The 16,113-nt window shown below is 35.8% G+C and overlaps 1 protein-coding gene across 3 annotated transcripts in view; it reads right to left on the reverse strand.

Annotated features, from left to right (window-relative positions):
• The window catches only part of SOS2 (SOS Ras/Rho guanine nucleotide exchange factor 2), an 88,563-nt gene that overhangs the window by 8,495 nt on the left and 63,955 nt on the right, over positions 1-16,113 (reverse strand). For all 3 annotated transcript variants that reach the window (XM_070588767.1, XM_070588758.1, XM_070588764.1), the window contains 6 exons: positions 13,887-14,109; positions 10,796-10,915; positions 10,486-10,648; positions 5,229-5,346; positions 3,566-3,738; positions 749-865 (listed from right to left, as the gene is read on the reverse strand). In XM_070588767.1, coding sequence (XP_070444868.1) covers positions 749-865; positions 3,566-3,738; positions 5,229-5,346; positions 10,486-10,648; positions 10,796-10,915; positions 13,887-14,109 — 914 coding nt within the window. The remainder of the gene's footprint in view (positions 1-748; positions 866-3,565; positions 3,739-5,228; positions 5,347-10,485; positions 10,649-10,795; positions 10,916-13,886; positions 14,110-16,113) is intronic.

A 16,113-nucleotide genomic window follows, 5' to 3' on the forward strand; every position in this document is an offset into this window, starting at 1 on the left:
AACCTCTGCCCTCTTTTAAAACTCTCACGGTGGTAAGCTAGTGAAAAACATGGATCTCAGACTGAGATAACTTGAGCTGAAATCTCAACTGCCAATATCTAGCTGTCCAGCCTTGAAAAACTCATTTAACTGCTTTGGGCCTCAGATTTTGTGGTAAAATGAGATCATACAACTCTTGTGGAGATGAGATGAAACTACCCAGATTACTGCTTGGCCCAAAGTTGGTGTGTGATAAACGTTTTCACTTCCTCCCACATCTTCCTTCACTTTCAGCTCCTTAGAACTGGTCTTCTACTACTCCTGTCGCCATGCAAACCCCGGGAATAACCAGGAACTGTCGCAGCACATTTTAGTGGGAGAAGTGGGCTCAACCATGGTGCCCTCGTGGCAGGAGTCACGGTCAAGCAGAAAAAGCCGATACACCTGCTTTCTCCTCCTCAGGTCCTTTCGCTTCCTGTTCCAACCAGCTACCTGTCATTTTAGGGTCTCACTTTCTCACAGCTTTTCCCTTTATACTATACTAGGAAGGATCAAAAGAGGACAGAAAAGCAGTACTAAGATAAGGAATAAACCAGATTTTATCAAAAGGCTGACATTTCTAGCCTCCCCCCCGCCCGGGTATATATAATTTTAGAAACAGTATTGTACTGCAAAACAAAACACTCAAAAACAGCTACTGAAGCAGGTTGTTAAACATTGAAGATAATATCGTTTTAAAAAAATGTTTCCAAAATCATAATGGACTTACAAATCGAGGTGGCTGTTTGCAGTTGCGGGGTTCAATTTCTAGTGATTTGTTGAACAAATAATCCGTAAACTCTTTTTCAGAAGAACTTCCCATGGGGTTAAGGTTTTCAAAGAACCGCTGGAATCAAAAATGCATAAGTACATGTTTTAGATCTTATTAAATCATTCATTTCATCAGTTTAATACAAAAAAATTATCAACAAATTAAGAGATCATAATGTCTGAAAAGTCCACAAGGATCGCTGATTCCAATCTCTCTACTTTTGGATAAAACCGTATAATTTCTATGGAAGTTGTATAATCTAGTTTTAAAGTTCTAAGAGGATGAACAGATTTTCACTTATCAACCCATGGTTCAGTATCCCTCAGTTAACATTATTCCTACTCATTATAACAACAAAATGATCATCACCAGTAAGTTATCAAGTGTTTAGAACAGAATTATAGTTATAATACCACAATGAAACTGTGATAATCAGAAAAAAAGCAGAGATAAATCGGATTAAGGTCTAGTCAAAAGTAATTTCAAGAACAATTATAAACTAAAAATCTGTGCTAGTCTCTAGTAAAATCACTTTTTTGTCTTTATCAAAAATTTTTTTCTAAGCTTAAATTTAAGTTTTTACGTAGAAAATGTAGATGATTTAGCAAAGTGCAAAAAGAAAAATCAACAGTAATCTCATTAACCAGAGATCTCGCTGTTAACATTTTACTGTTAGAGTTTCTTTCCAATGTCTAAACTGTGTGTGTGAATATATGCATGTATACCCATATTGCATTTTTTCCTCACAAAATTGGGATCACACCATAGTTATTTTTAACCTTTTTTTTAGTTTACATTCAATTAATTTTCTTCCATGTGGTTTACTTACTTTATAAAAATACACATTTTTTTTTTAAAGATTGGCACCTGAGCTAACAACTGTTGCCAATCTTTTTTTTTTCTGCTTTATCTCCCCAAATCCCCCCTGGTACACAGTTGTATATCTTAGTTGCAGGTCCTTCTAGTTGTGGCATATGGGACACCGCCTCAACGTGGCCTGACGAGCAGTGCCACGTCCACGCCCAGGATCCAAACCAGCAAAACCCTGGGCCGCCACAGCGGAGTGCAAGACCTTAACCACTCGGCCATGGGGCCGGCCCCTAAAATACAAATTTTAACTCTATAATATTTCATCAGATGGATGTTCCAGAATTTATTTCACCAACTGCCACATAGGTAGTTATCCATACAAGTGCTTTCTAATTCTTTGCTATAATAACAATTATTATTATTAACTCCTTGTATATACATTTTTCTGTGCATCTCTGATGATTTCCTTAGAAAAATTCCTTAGAAGCAAATCACTGGATTTAGCTTTATTTAATTTTGAAGTGGTTTAAAAGCACATACAAAAAGAAGTACTGGGTTTTAGCTTGAGAAGTAGGCAAAACGATCTTTAGAATTTCTAGTATAAAATTCTTCCATTTTTCAGGCATTCTGCCCATTTCAAGAAAATCATATTACTCCTTTAACAATTTGTTCTTATATTTAGGTTGTCTAAATTAAATCATACGAACCAATAGTAATTCAAAGACTTTTATAAAGTTATAACAGCAGTATTCTTGACTTTCCTCATCCTTTGCTCTATTTTTTAATACTATTTAGCTTGGTTAACTATGATTTGAAAAGTGAATAGCTACTTTGTTTACATTTTAAACTTACTTTGACTCAAGTTACAAAGAAAGCATTCTCCGCCCCACCCCTTTGCCCCCAAAAGAATGCTTTAAACTGTGAGAGGAAGTCTAGACCAGATCATAAAAACCTATTAGGAGTTACTGAGTGAATGCTAAAAGTACTATTTCAAGCATAGCCAACTACAACATTACGTTATTTCTGTGGGGAAATATATGGTCAACTGTATTCTGGGCTTCACGAACATATTTCTTTATCCTCATGAAGTTCTGCATCACAGAGAGTTGGCCCAATGGTGAGGGAATGGGATGAAACAGATGACCACCAATTGTGTATCACCATTTCTTTCGAGCAGGCATCCATACATTTTCATAATGGTGTACTTTAGGTCATTCTTTGTTAGGCCTTTAAGATACTTTGTTTTCAACTGGGAACAAAGAATAGTCACCATCTTAGAATTTAGGAGGGTGGGAGTGATGATGGTGGCCATTTTCACCCAACATGCCCACCTGCGGGCTACATGTTGAGAGTTTAGCACAATTTTTAATGTGACAGGTGAACTTACTGTGATCAATACTTATATGTTCTGAATTTCAAATAAGTACAATATAATAAAATTCATTTAACATAAACATAATATCATTCACTCTAATTTAGGAGGAATTCCATATCTTATAGTACCACAGAATCAACATTATGAACAATATTGCTCAAAAAAGAACATCAATTAATAGAATGCTTAAACCCAGTTTTCTAATGACGGGATTACTTACTTAATGTTATACTGGCACATGTAAAACATCTAAAATGTCTACAAATCAACGATAGTACTAGTGGTGGATTTTCTTTTTACTGCATGGATATCAGAAAGCTTCTTTCCATTTTTTTCATTCATTTTTTTGAAAGCGTTATCTGAACCAGTTGTGCAAAGAAGCAATACTTTCAAGAAAAAGTATCTAATATTATAATTTAATAACTGCAGATTATAGTACAGAATATCTAATATTTTTACTACTATTTATTAGTTATTAACTCATTATTTTCATAACAAAATAAATAGAATAATGTGTGGTTCTGATATTTCTTACAGATGACAGAGGATTTAACATATTCTCTTTTAAAGATAAGCAAAGAAATATTTACCCTCATCTCTGGTTCTATCCGTAAACAGTAAGGTTGATTCTGATACTGCTGAATTTCTCCAGTAATTTCAGCTACTTTCCTCCTCTTACTGAAATTGATTAAATCTTTCCCTTTCTTTTTTAAAAAATCATTATTCCCTTCTTCAGTCTTCAGAATATTTGTTAAATATATTCCTAGTAAAAAAAAAAGTATTTGAAGAAAAGTTACAAAGTTGGTTACTTAACCATTTTGCTAAACAACTGATCTAGTGAAGTTGAAAGACACCCTATAATCCAGCAATTCTACTCCTAGAACGCTGGTAAGTCTCTGATAGACTTAATAATTAATTCTACAGTAAGAACTTTTTCACAGAGATAATTTAAAATAAAAAGAAAATGAGGATTTAGAAAAAGCTTAATTCACCATTTCTTAGACTAATAGTCTAAAATAAAAGGGAGGATTCATTCACAAAGTATAAATTGTGTTAAATCTATTTTAACCATTTTAATACTTGATTATAAATAATGATTCTAATCAGTAAATTAATTTTAACCCAATTCTGGTTAATAAGACTATAGATTTACAAACTAATTCTGTTTTCTCAAAGCCCATAATTTAGATAGAAAAAGAATTATTCCGGGGCTGGCCCCGTGGCCGAGTGGTTGGGTTCGCGCGCTCCGCTGCAGGTGGCCCAGTGTTTCGTTAGTTCGAGTCCTGGGCGCGGACATGGCACTGCTCATCGGACCACGCTGGGGCGGCGTCCCACATGCCACGGCTAGAAGAACCCACAGCGGAGAATACACAACTATGTACCGAGGGGCTTTGGGGAGAAAAAGGAAAAAATAAAATCTTTAAAAAAAAAAAAAAAAGAAAAAGAATTATTCCTCACTCTGGGGACAGTAAGAAAGTTTTTACTTCCTTTTTCATGCAAAATTACTGACTCATTTAAATCAGTGACTCTCAACTGGGGGCAATTTTGTCTCCCAGGGAATATTTGGGAAATGAAGACATTTTTGGTTATAACCACCAGGGCTGTGTGTGTGTGTGTGTGTGTGTGCTCGCATATGCATGCATGTGCAAGCTATGGTTTGAATGTTCATACATTGAAATCCTAATGCCCAATGTGATGGTATCAAGAGGTGAGGCCTTTGGGAGGTGCTTAACTCATGAGGGTGGAGCCGCATGAATGGGATTAGTGCTCTTATAGATGAGACCCCACAGAGCTCCTTATAATAATTCTATGAGGTGATTCTCATAATCTTCATTTTATAGATCAGAAAATAGAGTTTAAGGTGTTTTTTTGAGGAGGAGGATTAGCCCTGAGCTAACATCTGCCGCCAATCCTCCTTGTTTTGCTGAGGAAGACTGGCCTTGAGCTAACATCTGTGCCCATCTTCCTCTACTTTATATTTGGGACGCTTGCTACATCACGGTTTGACAAGTGGTGCGTAGGTCCGCACTCAGGATCCGAACTGGGGAACCCTGGGCCGAAGCAGAACGTGCGAATTTAACCGCTGCACCACCGGGCCGGTCCCAAGAGAGTTTAAATTTTATTTATCAATATAGACAGCTACTAAAAGCAGATGCGCTCAGATAGAATCAGGACAATCTGCCTATAAAGGCTGGTCTCTTTTGGTTATAACACACTCTCCCTCAAACTATGGATCTATATTTAGTAACTTACCAAAAAAAGGCACACAAGGTGGATTGATTGACTTAAGTTTTACTAGGTATTTTTTAAAGTGATCTTGACTTAATTCCACAGCTTCATCCAAAATTCTCCTTTTTCTTTCCTGCAATGCCTTTAAAATATATAAATTGAGTATAATTTGTATTTACAATTCAATCATATTTTATGCAGAGCTTTGAATTTTATAAAATTTTCCAAATATGTGAAAAACAATTTTTCTACATTTGCCTGAAATGATTTCTCTTATCTGTAAACATAAGACAGTTTTTTCTAACATAATTAGAGGATTAAGCAATAAAAAAATTCTTCCTTAGGACCTTATTGTTAATAATTCTGTATAGCCAGAGTTTCAAGTTACAGCCATAGGAAAGAAATACAATCCCTCAGCAATCAAATATTTTTCAACTGAAAGGTCTTTTGGGACTAAGAGTAAGGTTTTGGTAAGGAGGAGAAGGCTGTGGGAAGGAGAGAAAAATTGAACAAAAATTTAGTAAACCAAGTAAGCAGTCATTTCTTTTATATTTCATTATTACAGTTTCTTATTAAAAATTAATCACTTTATTTTTAACCTGATAAGTACACACATAAATCCACAGCCCACATTATACTTGACAGAGAATCATTCAATGCATTTCCTTTAACTTAAGGAAAAAGTAAAAGTGACTGCATTGTCACCTGTATTCAGTAACACAGAAGTCCCAACTAGCATGGACAAGAAAAATAAACAAAGGTCTAGGGACTGAAAAGAAAAACTGTCAGTATTCACAGAGGATATGACTGTATGTGAAGAAATCCAATAAATCTACATATAGAGTGTTAAGGAGAGAATTTAGCAATGTTGCTGGATATAAAACCAATAGGTAAAAATCGACTGCATTTCTAGACATCACCAATAAAGAAAACAAGATTTTAAAAAATATTCTAATATAAATCTAACAAAAAAGGTGTGAAATTGTTAAGCAAACCACAGAACTTTATTAAATGAATAAATAAATGGAGAGATATGCCATGTTCATGGTTGGGAAGACTCATTATTGTAAAAATGCTGGTTCCTCACTAACTGATTTATGGAGCCAATGCAATTCCTACCCAAATCCCAAACTTTTAAAGACATTAAACTGATTCTAAAATTTATATAGAAGAGCAAAGGGTCAAAAGGAAGTCACTCTTGAACAAGATTAAGTTTGGTGGGCACTTGCCCTACTATACTTTATCAAGAACTAGTATAAAGTTATGGTAATTTAGACATGTGGCATTGGCACATAAATAATCAAATATATCAAAGGAACACAGAGACCAGAAATAGGCCTACACACTTATGGACACTCAGTTTATGACACAGCTGGAACTATAGATCAATGGGGAAAGGATGAACTTTCAATAAATGTGTGAGACTAACTGACTAGCTGTATGGAACAAAAAATGAAATTAAGACTCCAACCTCACCCCATACTCAAAACTCACTTCCAGCTGGATTAAGGACTTAATGTGAAAGACAAAACATTAAGATAACACAGGAGGATCTGTTAAACAAGACACCAAAAAGCACAAATTACAAAGAAAAAAAATAAGTAAATTTGACTCCATTAAAAACACTGTTCATCAAAAGAAATCATAAAAAAAAGGTGAAAAGGGAAACTTCAATCTGGGAAAAGATATTTACAACACACATAAATGATGAAGGATTAAAATCCAGTATATAAGAGAACTCATACAAATTCATAAGAAAAACAACAAAAAAAAGGTCAAACATTTCCAAAGAAGAAATACAAGGAACCAATAAATATTTAAAAAGAAGTTCAAACTCATTAGAAATCAGGGAATTATAAACCAAATCACAAGGCTGGAAAAATTAAAAGAACTGACAATATCAAATATTGGTGAGAATGTGGAACAACTAGAACTCATACATTTCTGGTGGGAATATAAAATGGTACAATTACTTGGAAAAGCAACTTAGCATTATCTGGTAAATCTGAAGATATCTACATCCTATCATCCAGTAATTCTACTTCTATGTATATAACTTACAGAAATTTGTGCATGTATGCACCAGGATATATAGGCAGGAAAATGTCTATAACAATATTACTGCTAATAGGCCCACAATGGAAACAATTCAAAGACTATTAGAGCTAATGAATAAATAAATAAATTTTGGTAAATTTATTCCTATAATATGATACAGTTATGAAAGAGAATGAACTATAGCTACAAGAAACAACATGGATGAACTTCAGGAATATAATGTTGAATAAAAGAAGTCTTTGAAGAATTATATTCACATGTAATTAAGAAACACAAAATGAAACAATACATTGTTTAGAGATACAAATAATAAAACTATAGGAAAAAGCAAGAGAAAGATAAGCACAAAATTCAGAATAGTGGTTGGCTCTGAAGGGGCAGGGAAGAAGACAGACTTGGGAGGGGTTTTTAAATCAGATGCCAGGTATACAGGTGTTCTTTGTATTTTTATTCTTTATACCTTATACATACTTTCATAAATATTGTTCTGCACTCAATATTTTAAGAAATTAAAGTTTAACTTCTCAAAACAAATATACTACCTCACCTCAGAGTTTTTCAGAATCAGAACTGAAATTATTAATCTATTAAGTAGATTAATATTGGCAATATTTGACTGCTAATACCTTTATAAAAAGTTAATACAAATCAATAAAATACAAACATCCAAAGAGAAAAATACATACATGAAAGCAGTTCACCCTCCACTCCCCTCTAATTACAACCCACTGAAAGAACCAACATTAAGAGAAGACCATGTGTCCTTCCATACTCTTCTCAATGCTCGTGCAACTCTGCTTACATGCTTAGGGTTTGTTCTGCTTTGTTGTATCAAAATGAAATCACGTTACACTCATTATTTTAAAGTTTCTTAAGACATTCCCCCTAAAACATCACAGATATTCTTCTAAGACAATACACATAGATCCTATTCCCTTTTTTTCTATAGCCACACAATATACTACGTGGTAGGTGAAGGATAACGTACTCAATCATTCTCCTATTGATAGACACACAGGTTGTTCCCAGTTTTCTGCTACTTCAGTTAATGCTGCAGAAACTACATCTTTGTACACTAACTTTGTAGTCTGGTGTTTTTATTCTGTGTCCAAGAGCATGTATATTTTAAATTTTAACATATATTGCCAGATTACTTCCCAGAAAGACTGTAAAAATGCACATTCCCAAAGGCAATAATATATTTGTATGGCTAAGTCTCTTTTTATCCTTCACTTAGGCATGAAAAAAAGACTTCCCAGGGGCCGGCCTGGTGGTGCAGCTATTAAGTTCCCACATTCCGATTCGGCGGCCTGGGGTTTGCCGGTTTGGATCCTGGGTGTGGACCTACAAACCGCTTGTCAAGCCATGTTGTGGCAGGTGTTCCACATATAAAGTAGAGGAAGATGGGCATGGATGTTAGCTCAGGGCCAGTATTCCTCAGCAAAAAGAGAAGGATTGGCAGCAGATGTTAGCTCAGGGCTAATCTTCCTCAAAACAACAACAACAACAAAAGACTCTCCAGGTACAAAAGCAAAAGACGAATTTGTAAATGACGATGTTGATATGTTTAACTTTCATATATAAAAATTTTAAAATAAAAAAAGTAGATAAAGACAAATAGAAACCAGAGAAAATATGGGCAGTATCTAAGTGTTACTATCTTTAATATATAAAAGTTCATAAAAATCAATAAGATGCAAACACTCAAATAGAAAAATAAGAGACAATATGAATAGATTAATTATACAGCAGAAATTAAAATGGCTAATAAATTTTTTAAAACCTCACTAGTTATTTATAAAAATACAAAGAAAAAAAGAGGAGGTGCTTTTTTACTTTTGGCCCATGAAATCTGTAAATAACTTTTCAATATGATATTACCCAGAGGGATTTATCATATCTTGCTTTAGCACCTTGGCAATAGTATCAAAGGTCTTAAAATACATAAAAACTCTGACCCAGGAATTCCACCTCCAGAAATTCATTTAGGGAAATAATCAAGTCTTACAAAGATTTCTGCATATGGATGTTCCATGTTAAATTTATCCCAGCAAAAAATCAGAAATAACTGTCCCACAACAAAGTGATAAAGGAAACTATGGTTTATCCATGGGATACAAAACTATGCAGCCATTAAAAATTTGTTTTGGGGGGCCAGCCCGGTGGCGCAGCGGTTAAGTGTGCACGTTCTGCATCGGAGGCCCAGGGTTCGCTGGTTTAGATCCCTGGTGCGAATATGGCACCGCTTGGCACGCCATGCTGTGGCAGGCGTCCCACATATAAAGTAGAGGAAGATGGGCATGAATGTTAGCTCAGGGCCAGTCTTCCTGAGCAAAAAGAGGAGGATTGGCAGCAGTTAGCTCAGGGCTAATCTTCCTCAAAAAAAAAAAAAAAAAAAATTTGTTTTTGGGGGGCTGGCCCTGTGACAAAGTGGCTGAGTTTGGCATGCTCTGCTTTGGCGGCCCAGGTTCATGGGTTTGGACCTACACCACTCATCAGCCATGCTATGGTGGCAACCCACATAAAAAGCAGAAGAAAACTGGCACAGACATTAGTTCAGGGCTAATCTTCCTCAAGCAAAAAAGGAGGAAGAGTCGCAACAGATGTTAGCTCAGGGCTAATCTTCCTCAGCAAATAAATAAATAAAATAAAAATTTGTTTTTGAAAATAAGCTCATAAAACAGGAAAATGTTTATGATAAAAAGATACAGGCCATAAAAATCTATGTACAATATGATCTCAATTTTGTTATCAAAAATATATACAAAATTTCCTTCTATACTTTCTGTATCTTCTGTCTTTTCCATAATAAACACTAAATATATAATATTTTATAATTAAAAAAAAAATTTAAGTTTTAGAAAGGGTTCTCTCCATGTTACTCTTTCTTTGAGTATATACTAAAGGTGATTAAAGTAATTTGTATATATATTTAAAATCCTTTATCATTTATTTGAAATTATCAATCAATGTGCTGCCAAAAAAAATCCATCTGGAACTTCATTACAGTTAGGTAAGCATATTAAACAAAGTCACAAATCCCATATTCTGTGATGAATCCTAGGCTTCCTAGGGTATATTGATGTATCTACTAATATCTTGACATCACTGTATTTAAGGGAATAAGATGGATTTACTCAAAAAGACCAGTAGTAGAAGGACTCTCTTTTATGTTAATTTTATCTCATCCCGAAAGGATGAAATATTTAAGCTTAAAACTTACCTCGAAGGTATGGTCTAGTCTGTACACTGACACTGAATTCACTGCACTGACTATCTCCAGTACGCCATTGAAATTATTCAAATCTTGAAAAACTTGCAGAATTTCTATAACTCTACTTAGTACTGCCACTCGTTCCTCAAAGTTTTCTGCTTCCACAATGCACCTAACCAAAAAAAAAAAATTCATGGCTTAGAAAGCAATTTCCTCACCTAGTGTAGAAGAGAATAAATATATTTTCAGCCAGAATTTTGGCTTATATATGACTTAAAATTATGATTCTTAAGAATAAGACAGAGTAAGTAAAACTTACTTTTCAAACCAGAGGGTGAGATTTGTGGTGTGGCGAATCATTTTTAATAAATTTGGAGAATTTATTTCTTTATCTTCTTTGGTCCACACACTCCCTACAAGTTCAGAAGGCTGGACTTTCCTGTGGAACCAAAAATCAGTGTAACTTAACTCACAAACGACTGGAATCAAAATTATTTAAACCCCTCCTAAAACTTAACAGAAAAGACAATTAACCCAAAAGATAAATGGATAAACAGCCAAATAGGCAATTCACTGAGGAACAGACCCAAATAGCCACAAACATGAAAAAATACTTTCTCTCTTATTCAGGGAAAAGAACACTAAACCACAATCAGATTCCATTTTATTCCTGTCAGACTAACAAAAGTCTGATAATAACCAATGGGTAAAAAGGTGAAAAAACAGGAACTCTCCAACACTGACGTGCAAGTAAAAACTGATACAACCCTTTGTAAAGCGATGTGGCCAGATCTCCTAGTACTGACGATATCCGTCCCAGATCACCTAGCAGTTCTCCACCCAGGAAGGCGCTGTCCAGGCACCGGGTTCTAAGAAGGTGCAGCGAAGCAGTGTTGGCAGGAGTGAAAACTCTCAGACAACCTAGAGACTCATCAAGAGACTGGACAAATTCTGCAGTGTCCACACAACGGAAGAGCACACCACAACTAAAACAAGCAAACTAGAGCTAGATTCATCAACTTGAACAAATGCCAGAAACAACTTCAGTAAAAAACAAGTTGCAGAATGACACATAAATATAAACAGTTTTAAAATGCGTAAAACAGTACTATATATTTTTTAGGAGTGTATGTGTGTGTAAATCTTATGACACGTAGGAATATAAACACCAAATACAGGATAGTGGTTATTCCTTGGGAGAAAAGAATGGGATTGGGGAGAATTACATAAGAGATCTCAATTTTATTTGTAACGCTTTTGCTGTTCACGAGCCCTCATTGTATTATTTTCTACATTTTTTGGAATAGCTGAAATAAATAAAAAATCAGACAGAAGAGCAGATTAAATCATTGTATACAGAGAGTCAGGATTACATAATTTAAAAAGTTGACCAGGGTCCAGTCCGGTGGCATAGCGGTTAAGTGTGCACATTCTGCCTCAGCAGCCCAGGGTTCACTGGTTCGGATCCTGGGTGCAGACATAGCACCACTTGGCAGGCCATGCTGTGGTGGGCGTCCCATGTATAAAGTAGAGGAAGATGGGCATGGATACTGCCTCAGGGCCAGTCTTCCTCAGCAAAAAAGAGGAGGATTGGTAGCAGATGTTAGCTCAGGGCTAATCTTTCTCAAAAAAAAAAAAAAAAAAAAGTTGACCACTGGCATTGTCATCAATGTCCTACAGACTTAGCTATTAATTTAAAAAAAAAGTTTTTAATCAGTAGATTTCACTACAAATGGGTACTTACTAACAGTTTTTGAAATAAGTTTTCTGAAGTGGTTCTATTATTTCACCAAAAATTTAGCTTACAAAGTGCCAATGTTTTACATATGTTGCCCTTCTTCCATAATACACAAATCACTTAACAATGGGATTTCTATGTTCTGAAACCAGGTCCACATAGAGCTAAGCACTTTTTTTCTCAGATGTCCATTCATGGAGCAGTCACTCTATGAGGAAACACTTGATTCAGTACTATTTGCTTTGTTATCTCAAGTAACAAGTGCTTTCATTCCTACCTTTCACAAATGCCACAACAGAAACAAAAACCACCCGAACTCCAAATTACTTAAAACATGACGTTCTGAATCAAACAATGACAACCTCTGACGTGTGTGCTAAATTCTGAACAGCAAAGCCAGCGACACCAGAGGCCCAGTTCTAAAGAAAGCAAAGTTTTATCTCTGGTGCCTTCCTACATTTTTAATTAGCAGTAAACTATATATTCTTGCTTTTCTATTATAATCCCTGTAAAAAAAAAATGGCTGCTAATCAGGATAACCTCATAAGAGTCTTTACTTTAAAAAGGGCTCCTGAAGGCAGAAAGGTTTCTGATGGAACAACAGTGGTGGGGGGTTATTTTTTGACCAGGGGCAAGGGTTCCTGCAAGTCCTTCCCAGGAGCCTGCATTGTAAATGAAAGAAGAAACCTTAAATTAGGAGGGAGGAGAGGACAGAGGGGGCTAATGCATGGGGCAAAGATAGTGGTTTAAAAAGACAGGAAGCTGATAAAGTAAGCTGAAAGGAGAGAAGACTGTAGTTACGAAGGAATGAGATGCTTCCATTAGTAATTTTGGAATAAGAATGGTTTGCAGTGATGACAAGATTCAGAATATGACCACAGGAGGTGTCTGACTGGGAGTAGAGAACAACATTGGAAGTGATGAAGCCATGAAACTAAAAGGTTAGGTTGAGAATGGGTGATGTGTGTGGATATAAGGCGACGGCAGGAAACGCTTTATACATAAAGACAGATGATGGGATAGAGTTAAAAACAAACAGCCAAGCGCACATCTAGTAATCTTTATAAAGGAAAGAAAATGGCTCACAAGGTTTAAGTATGGTTCGTCATCACACTACCTCACAAATAACTTTCTTTAACATTTTAATACTGACTTCAAATAGCTACAGTATCTGACACTCCTTAAAAGAAGTTAAGAAATCTTTATTCTTCTAAGAATTTTGTTATTCATTTGCCCAACAAACCTAACCCAGTCAAGCCACAAATTAAAATTTTGATTTGTAGAATGCAATAAAAAGAAGAAAGCCTGTCTCACTCAGGAGTCTATTTGCCAAGAGCCTCACACCCATGCTGACCGCCTCAGCTGAGCCAGCTCCAGCTGAAGAGATCTGGGAGAGGCCGAAGGGGGCTGGGTGCCTGCCACCCTGGTCCTCTCCCTGCCATCCTCTTGTGAGGGACTGCTGGCGCCCAACCCAGGCCTGAGGAGCAACATGCTATACGACTTTTACCTGCAGAAGACACTGAACTTAAAAACTGCTATGAGCTTTCCTCCAAGCCCAAAGAACAGCAGAGGTATTTTTAAGCACTCATGAATAATTTGCAAAATGTTCTGAAACTACAGGTATGTTCAAAGTTCTTGAAAACAGAGCATCAAATTATCACTGATTGCCTACCTATAGAGATCAGATTCCAAAAGCGTCAGCTGGCGTGCAATTTCTATTGGATGAAGTGTCATGAGATCAAAGGTCTCGAACTGCCCGGGTCTGCTGATGTGCCATTCAATCGGGGGGGGTGGGCTTTCAAAGGTGATATTATGGCTTATTCCGTTTGCCTGAGTCTGTTTCTTCCTCTTGATGATCTTAGCAATTGACTCTACCCATTTCTTCATAGCTTTCCCTAGAAAAAGATCATAAACAAAAATGCCTTTTACTTGACAGACACAACTGCAAATCTCTGTATAATCTTTAACCTTCACCCAGCTTCAACAATTATCAACTCATGGCCACTTGTTCTTTCATCTAACCCCATTCACGCCCTCCCTCCTCTCCCTACATCCTTTCAAAACAAATCTAAGACATCATATCACTTCATTCATACTTAAGTATGTACCCAAAAGTTAAAGGCTTTTAAAACTAACCACAATACCATTATCACATATAAAAAAATGACAATAACTTCTTCATATCATTAAATATCTAGTTACTGTTAAAATTTCCGTGTCTCATAAACACTTTCTTACAGCTGGTTTGTTCAAAATAGGATCTGAACACACTGCACATTGCACTGAGTCAATATATCTCAAGTCTCCTTTAATCTACAGGTTCCCCCTCATCTCTCATTTTTGTTTGCAACTTATTTGTTGAAATTGAATCATTAGCCCTGTGGCGTTTCCCAAGTCTGAATTTTGCCAAAACATTGGCCATGTTTCTCTTTCCCCTGTGTTTTCTGTAAAATCAGACACAGAGACTAGATCTGATTCAGGATCAATTTTTTTTTTTTCAGTGAGGAAGATTGCCCCTGAGCTAACATCTGTTGCCAATCTTCCACTTTTTGCTTGAGAAAGATTGTCCCTGAGCTAACATGTGTGCCAATCTTACTTTATTTTTTGTATATGGGACGCTGCCTCAGCATGGCTTTATGAGGAGTGCATAGGTCTGTGCCTAGGATCCGAACCTGCGAACCCTGGGCCACTGAAGCAGAGTGCGTGAACTCAACTAGTACATTACCAGATTGGCTGACAGGAGGCATATAATATCCTGCTACTTCTTCTTGTGATGTTACCAGGAGTTGAGAGATGGTAATATTCTATCATTCCTTCTTCACTTATTACTTACAATATTATAAAAAGAAACTTTTCCTCATCAACTATTTGATTATCCTGAGGTATAACTTACATAGGAAAGGCCTTTAGACATTAACTATAGATACTAACTTAACCATTTACTAGCTTTATTCTAATATGTGTATTTCAGAAGCTTCTTAGATTACATTTAATCTATTGTCCTCATTAAGAATATTATTTAAAAATTAATTTTGTACTGTAAACAGTTTTAAGCCACACATGAAAAAAGACATCTCAAACATCTTAAAATTGAAACAAAGAATCACATTCTCTCTTTTAATGAAAGTAAAATTCCCCTTAGAGAACAAGTAGGAGATGAGACAAGCTAGGCTTAGCTATGGTATTCTTAATTAATGCCTTATACTGTCAGATAAAATGTAAATGTTCTTGATTCAATAACATACATTTGATGATACATTTGTTTACATATTCATGACCTAGAATTTCATTTCACAGGCTGTATTCTGAAATTTCAGGTAGGCAACTGCTGTCTTCCAGGTGCTAAAAATATACCAAAAACTATTCCAGGGGAAGTAAGTATTATTTAAAAAGCCATAAGCCATTAACCATTCAAAACTAAAGAATAAGATTAAGGAGAATAAGAAAACAGATAAAATCAAACAAATATTTAATTAATTGAAGGAATGTAAACCTTGAGATGAGATAAAATTAAGCCTTAAATTTATTAAAGAGGACTTTTGACTTCTTTAAAAGAATGATCCTCCTTCTCGAAAAAGCAAGGTTGAAAAGACTTGAACAGGCAGGGTTCTAAGACTTCAGGTGGTTCTGTACATAGGAGAGCTTCTCAGAGTTGATAAAAATCATTCCAAATGTTATTTCAGCTTTTTAAAAATGAGAAATAGTTCAGTTTCTTAAATTAAAAGTCACACAAATTTAAAAATAAACTTAGGGGGCTGGCCTGGTGGCGTGGTGGTTAAGTTTGTGCACTCCACTTTGGCAGCATGGGGTTCACAAGTTCAGATCCCAGGTGCAGACCTACATTTCGCTCATCAAGCCATGCTGTGGTGGCATCCCACATACAAAATGGAGGAAGACCA

The sequence above is a fragment of the Equus przewalskii genome, chromosome 1 (assembly GCF_037783145.1).
Source record: "Equus przewalskii isolate Varuska chromosome 1, EquPr2, whole genome shotgun sequence".
Taxonomy (NCBI): Eukaryota; Metazoa; Chordata; class Mammalia; order Perissodactyla; family Equidae; genus Equus; species Equus przewalskii.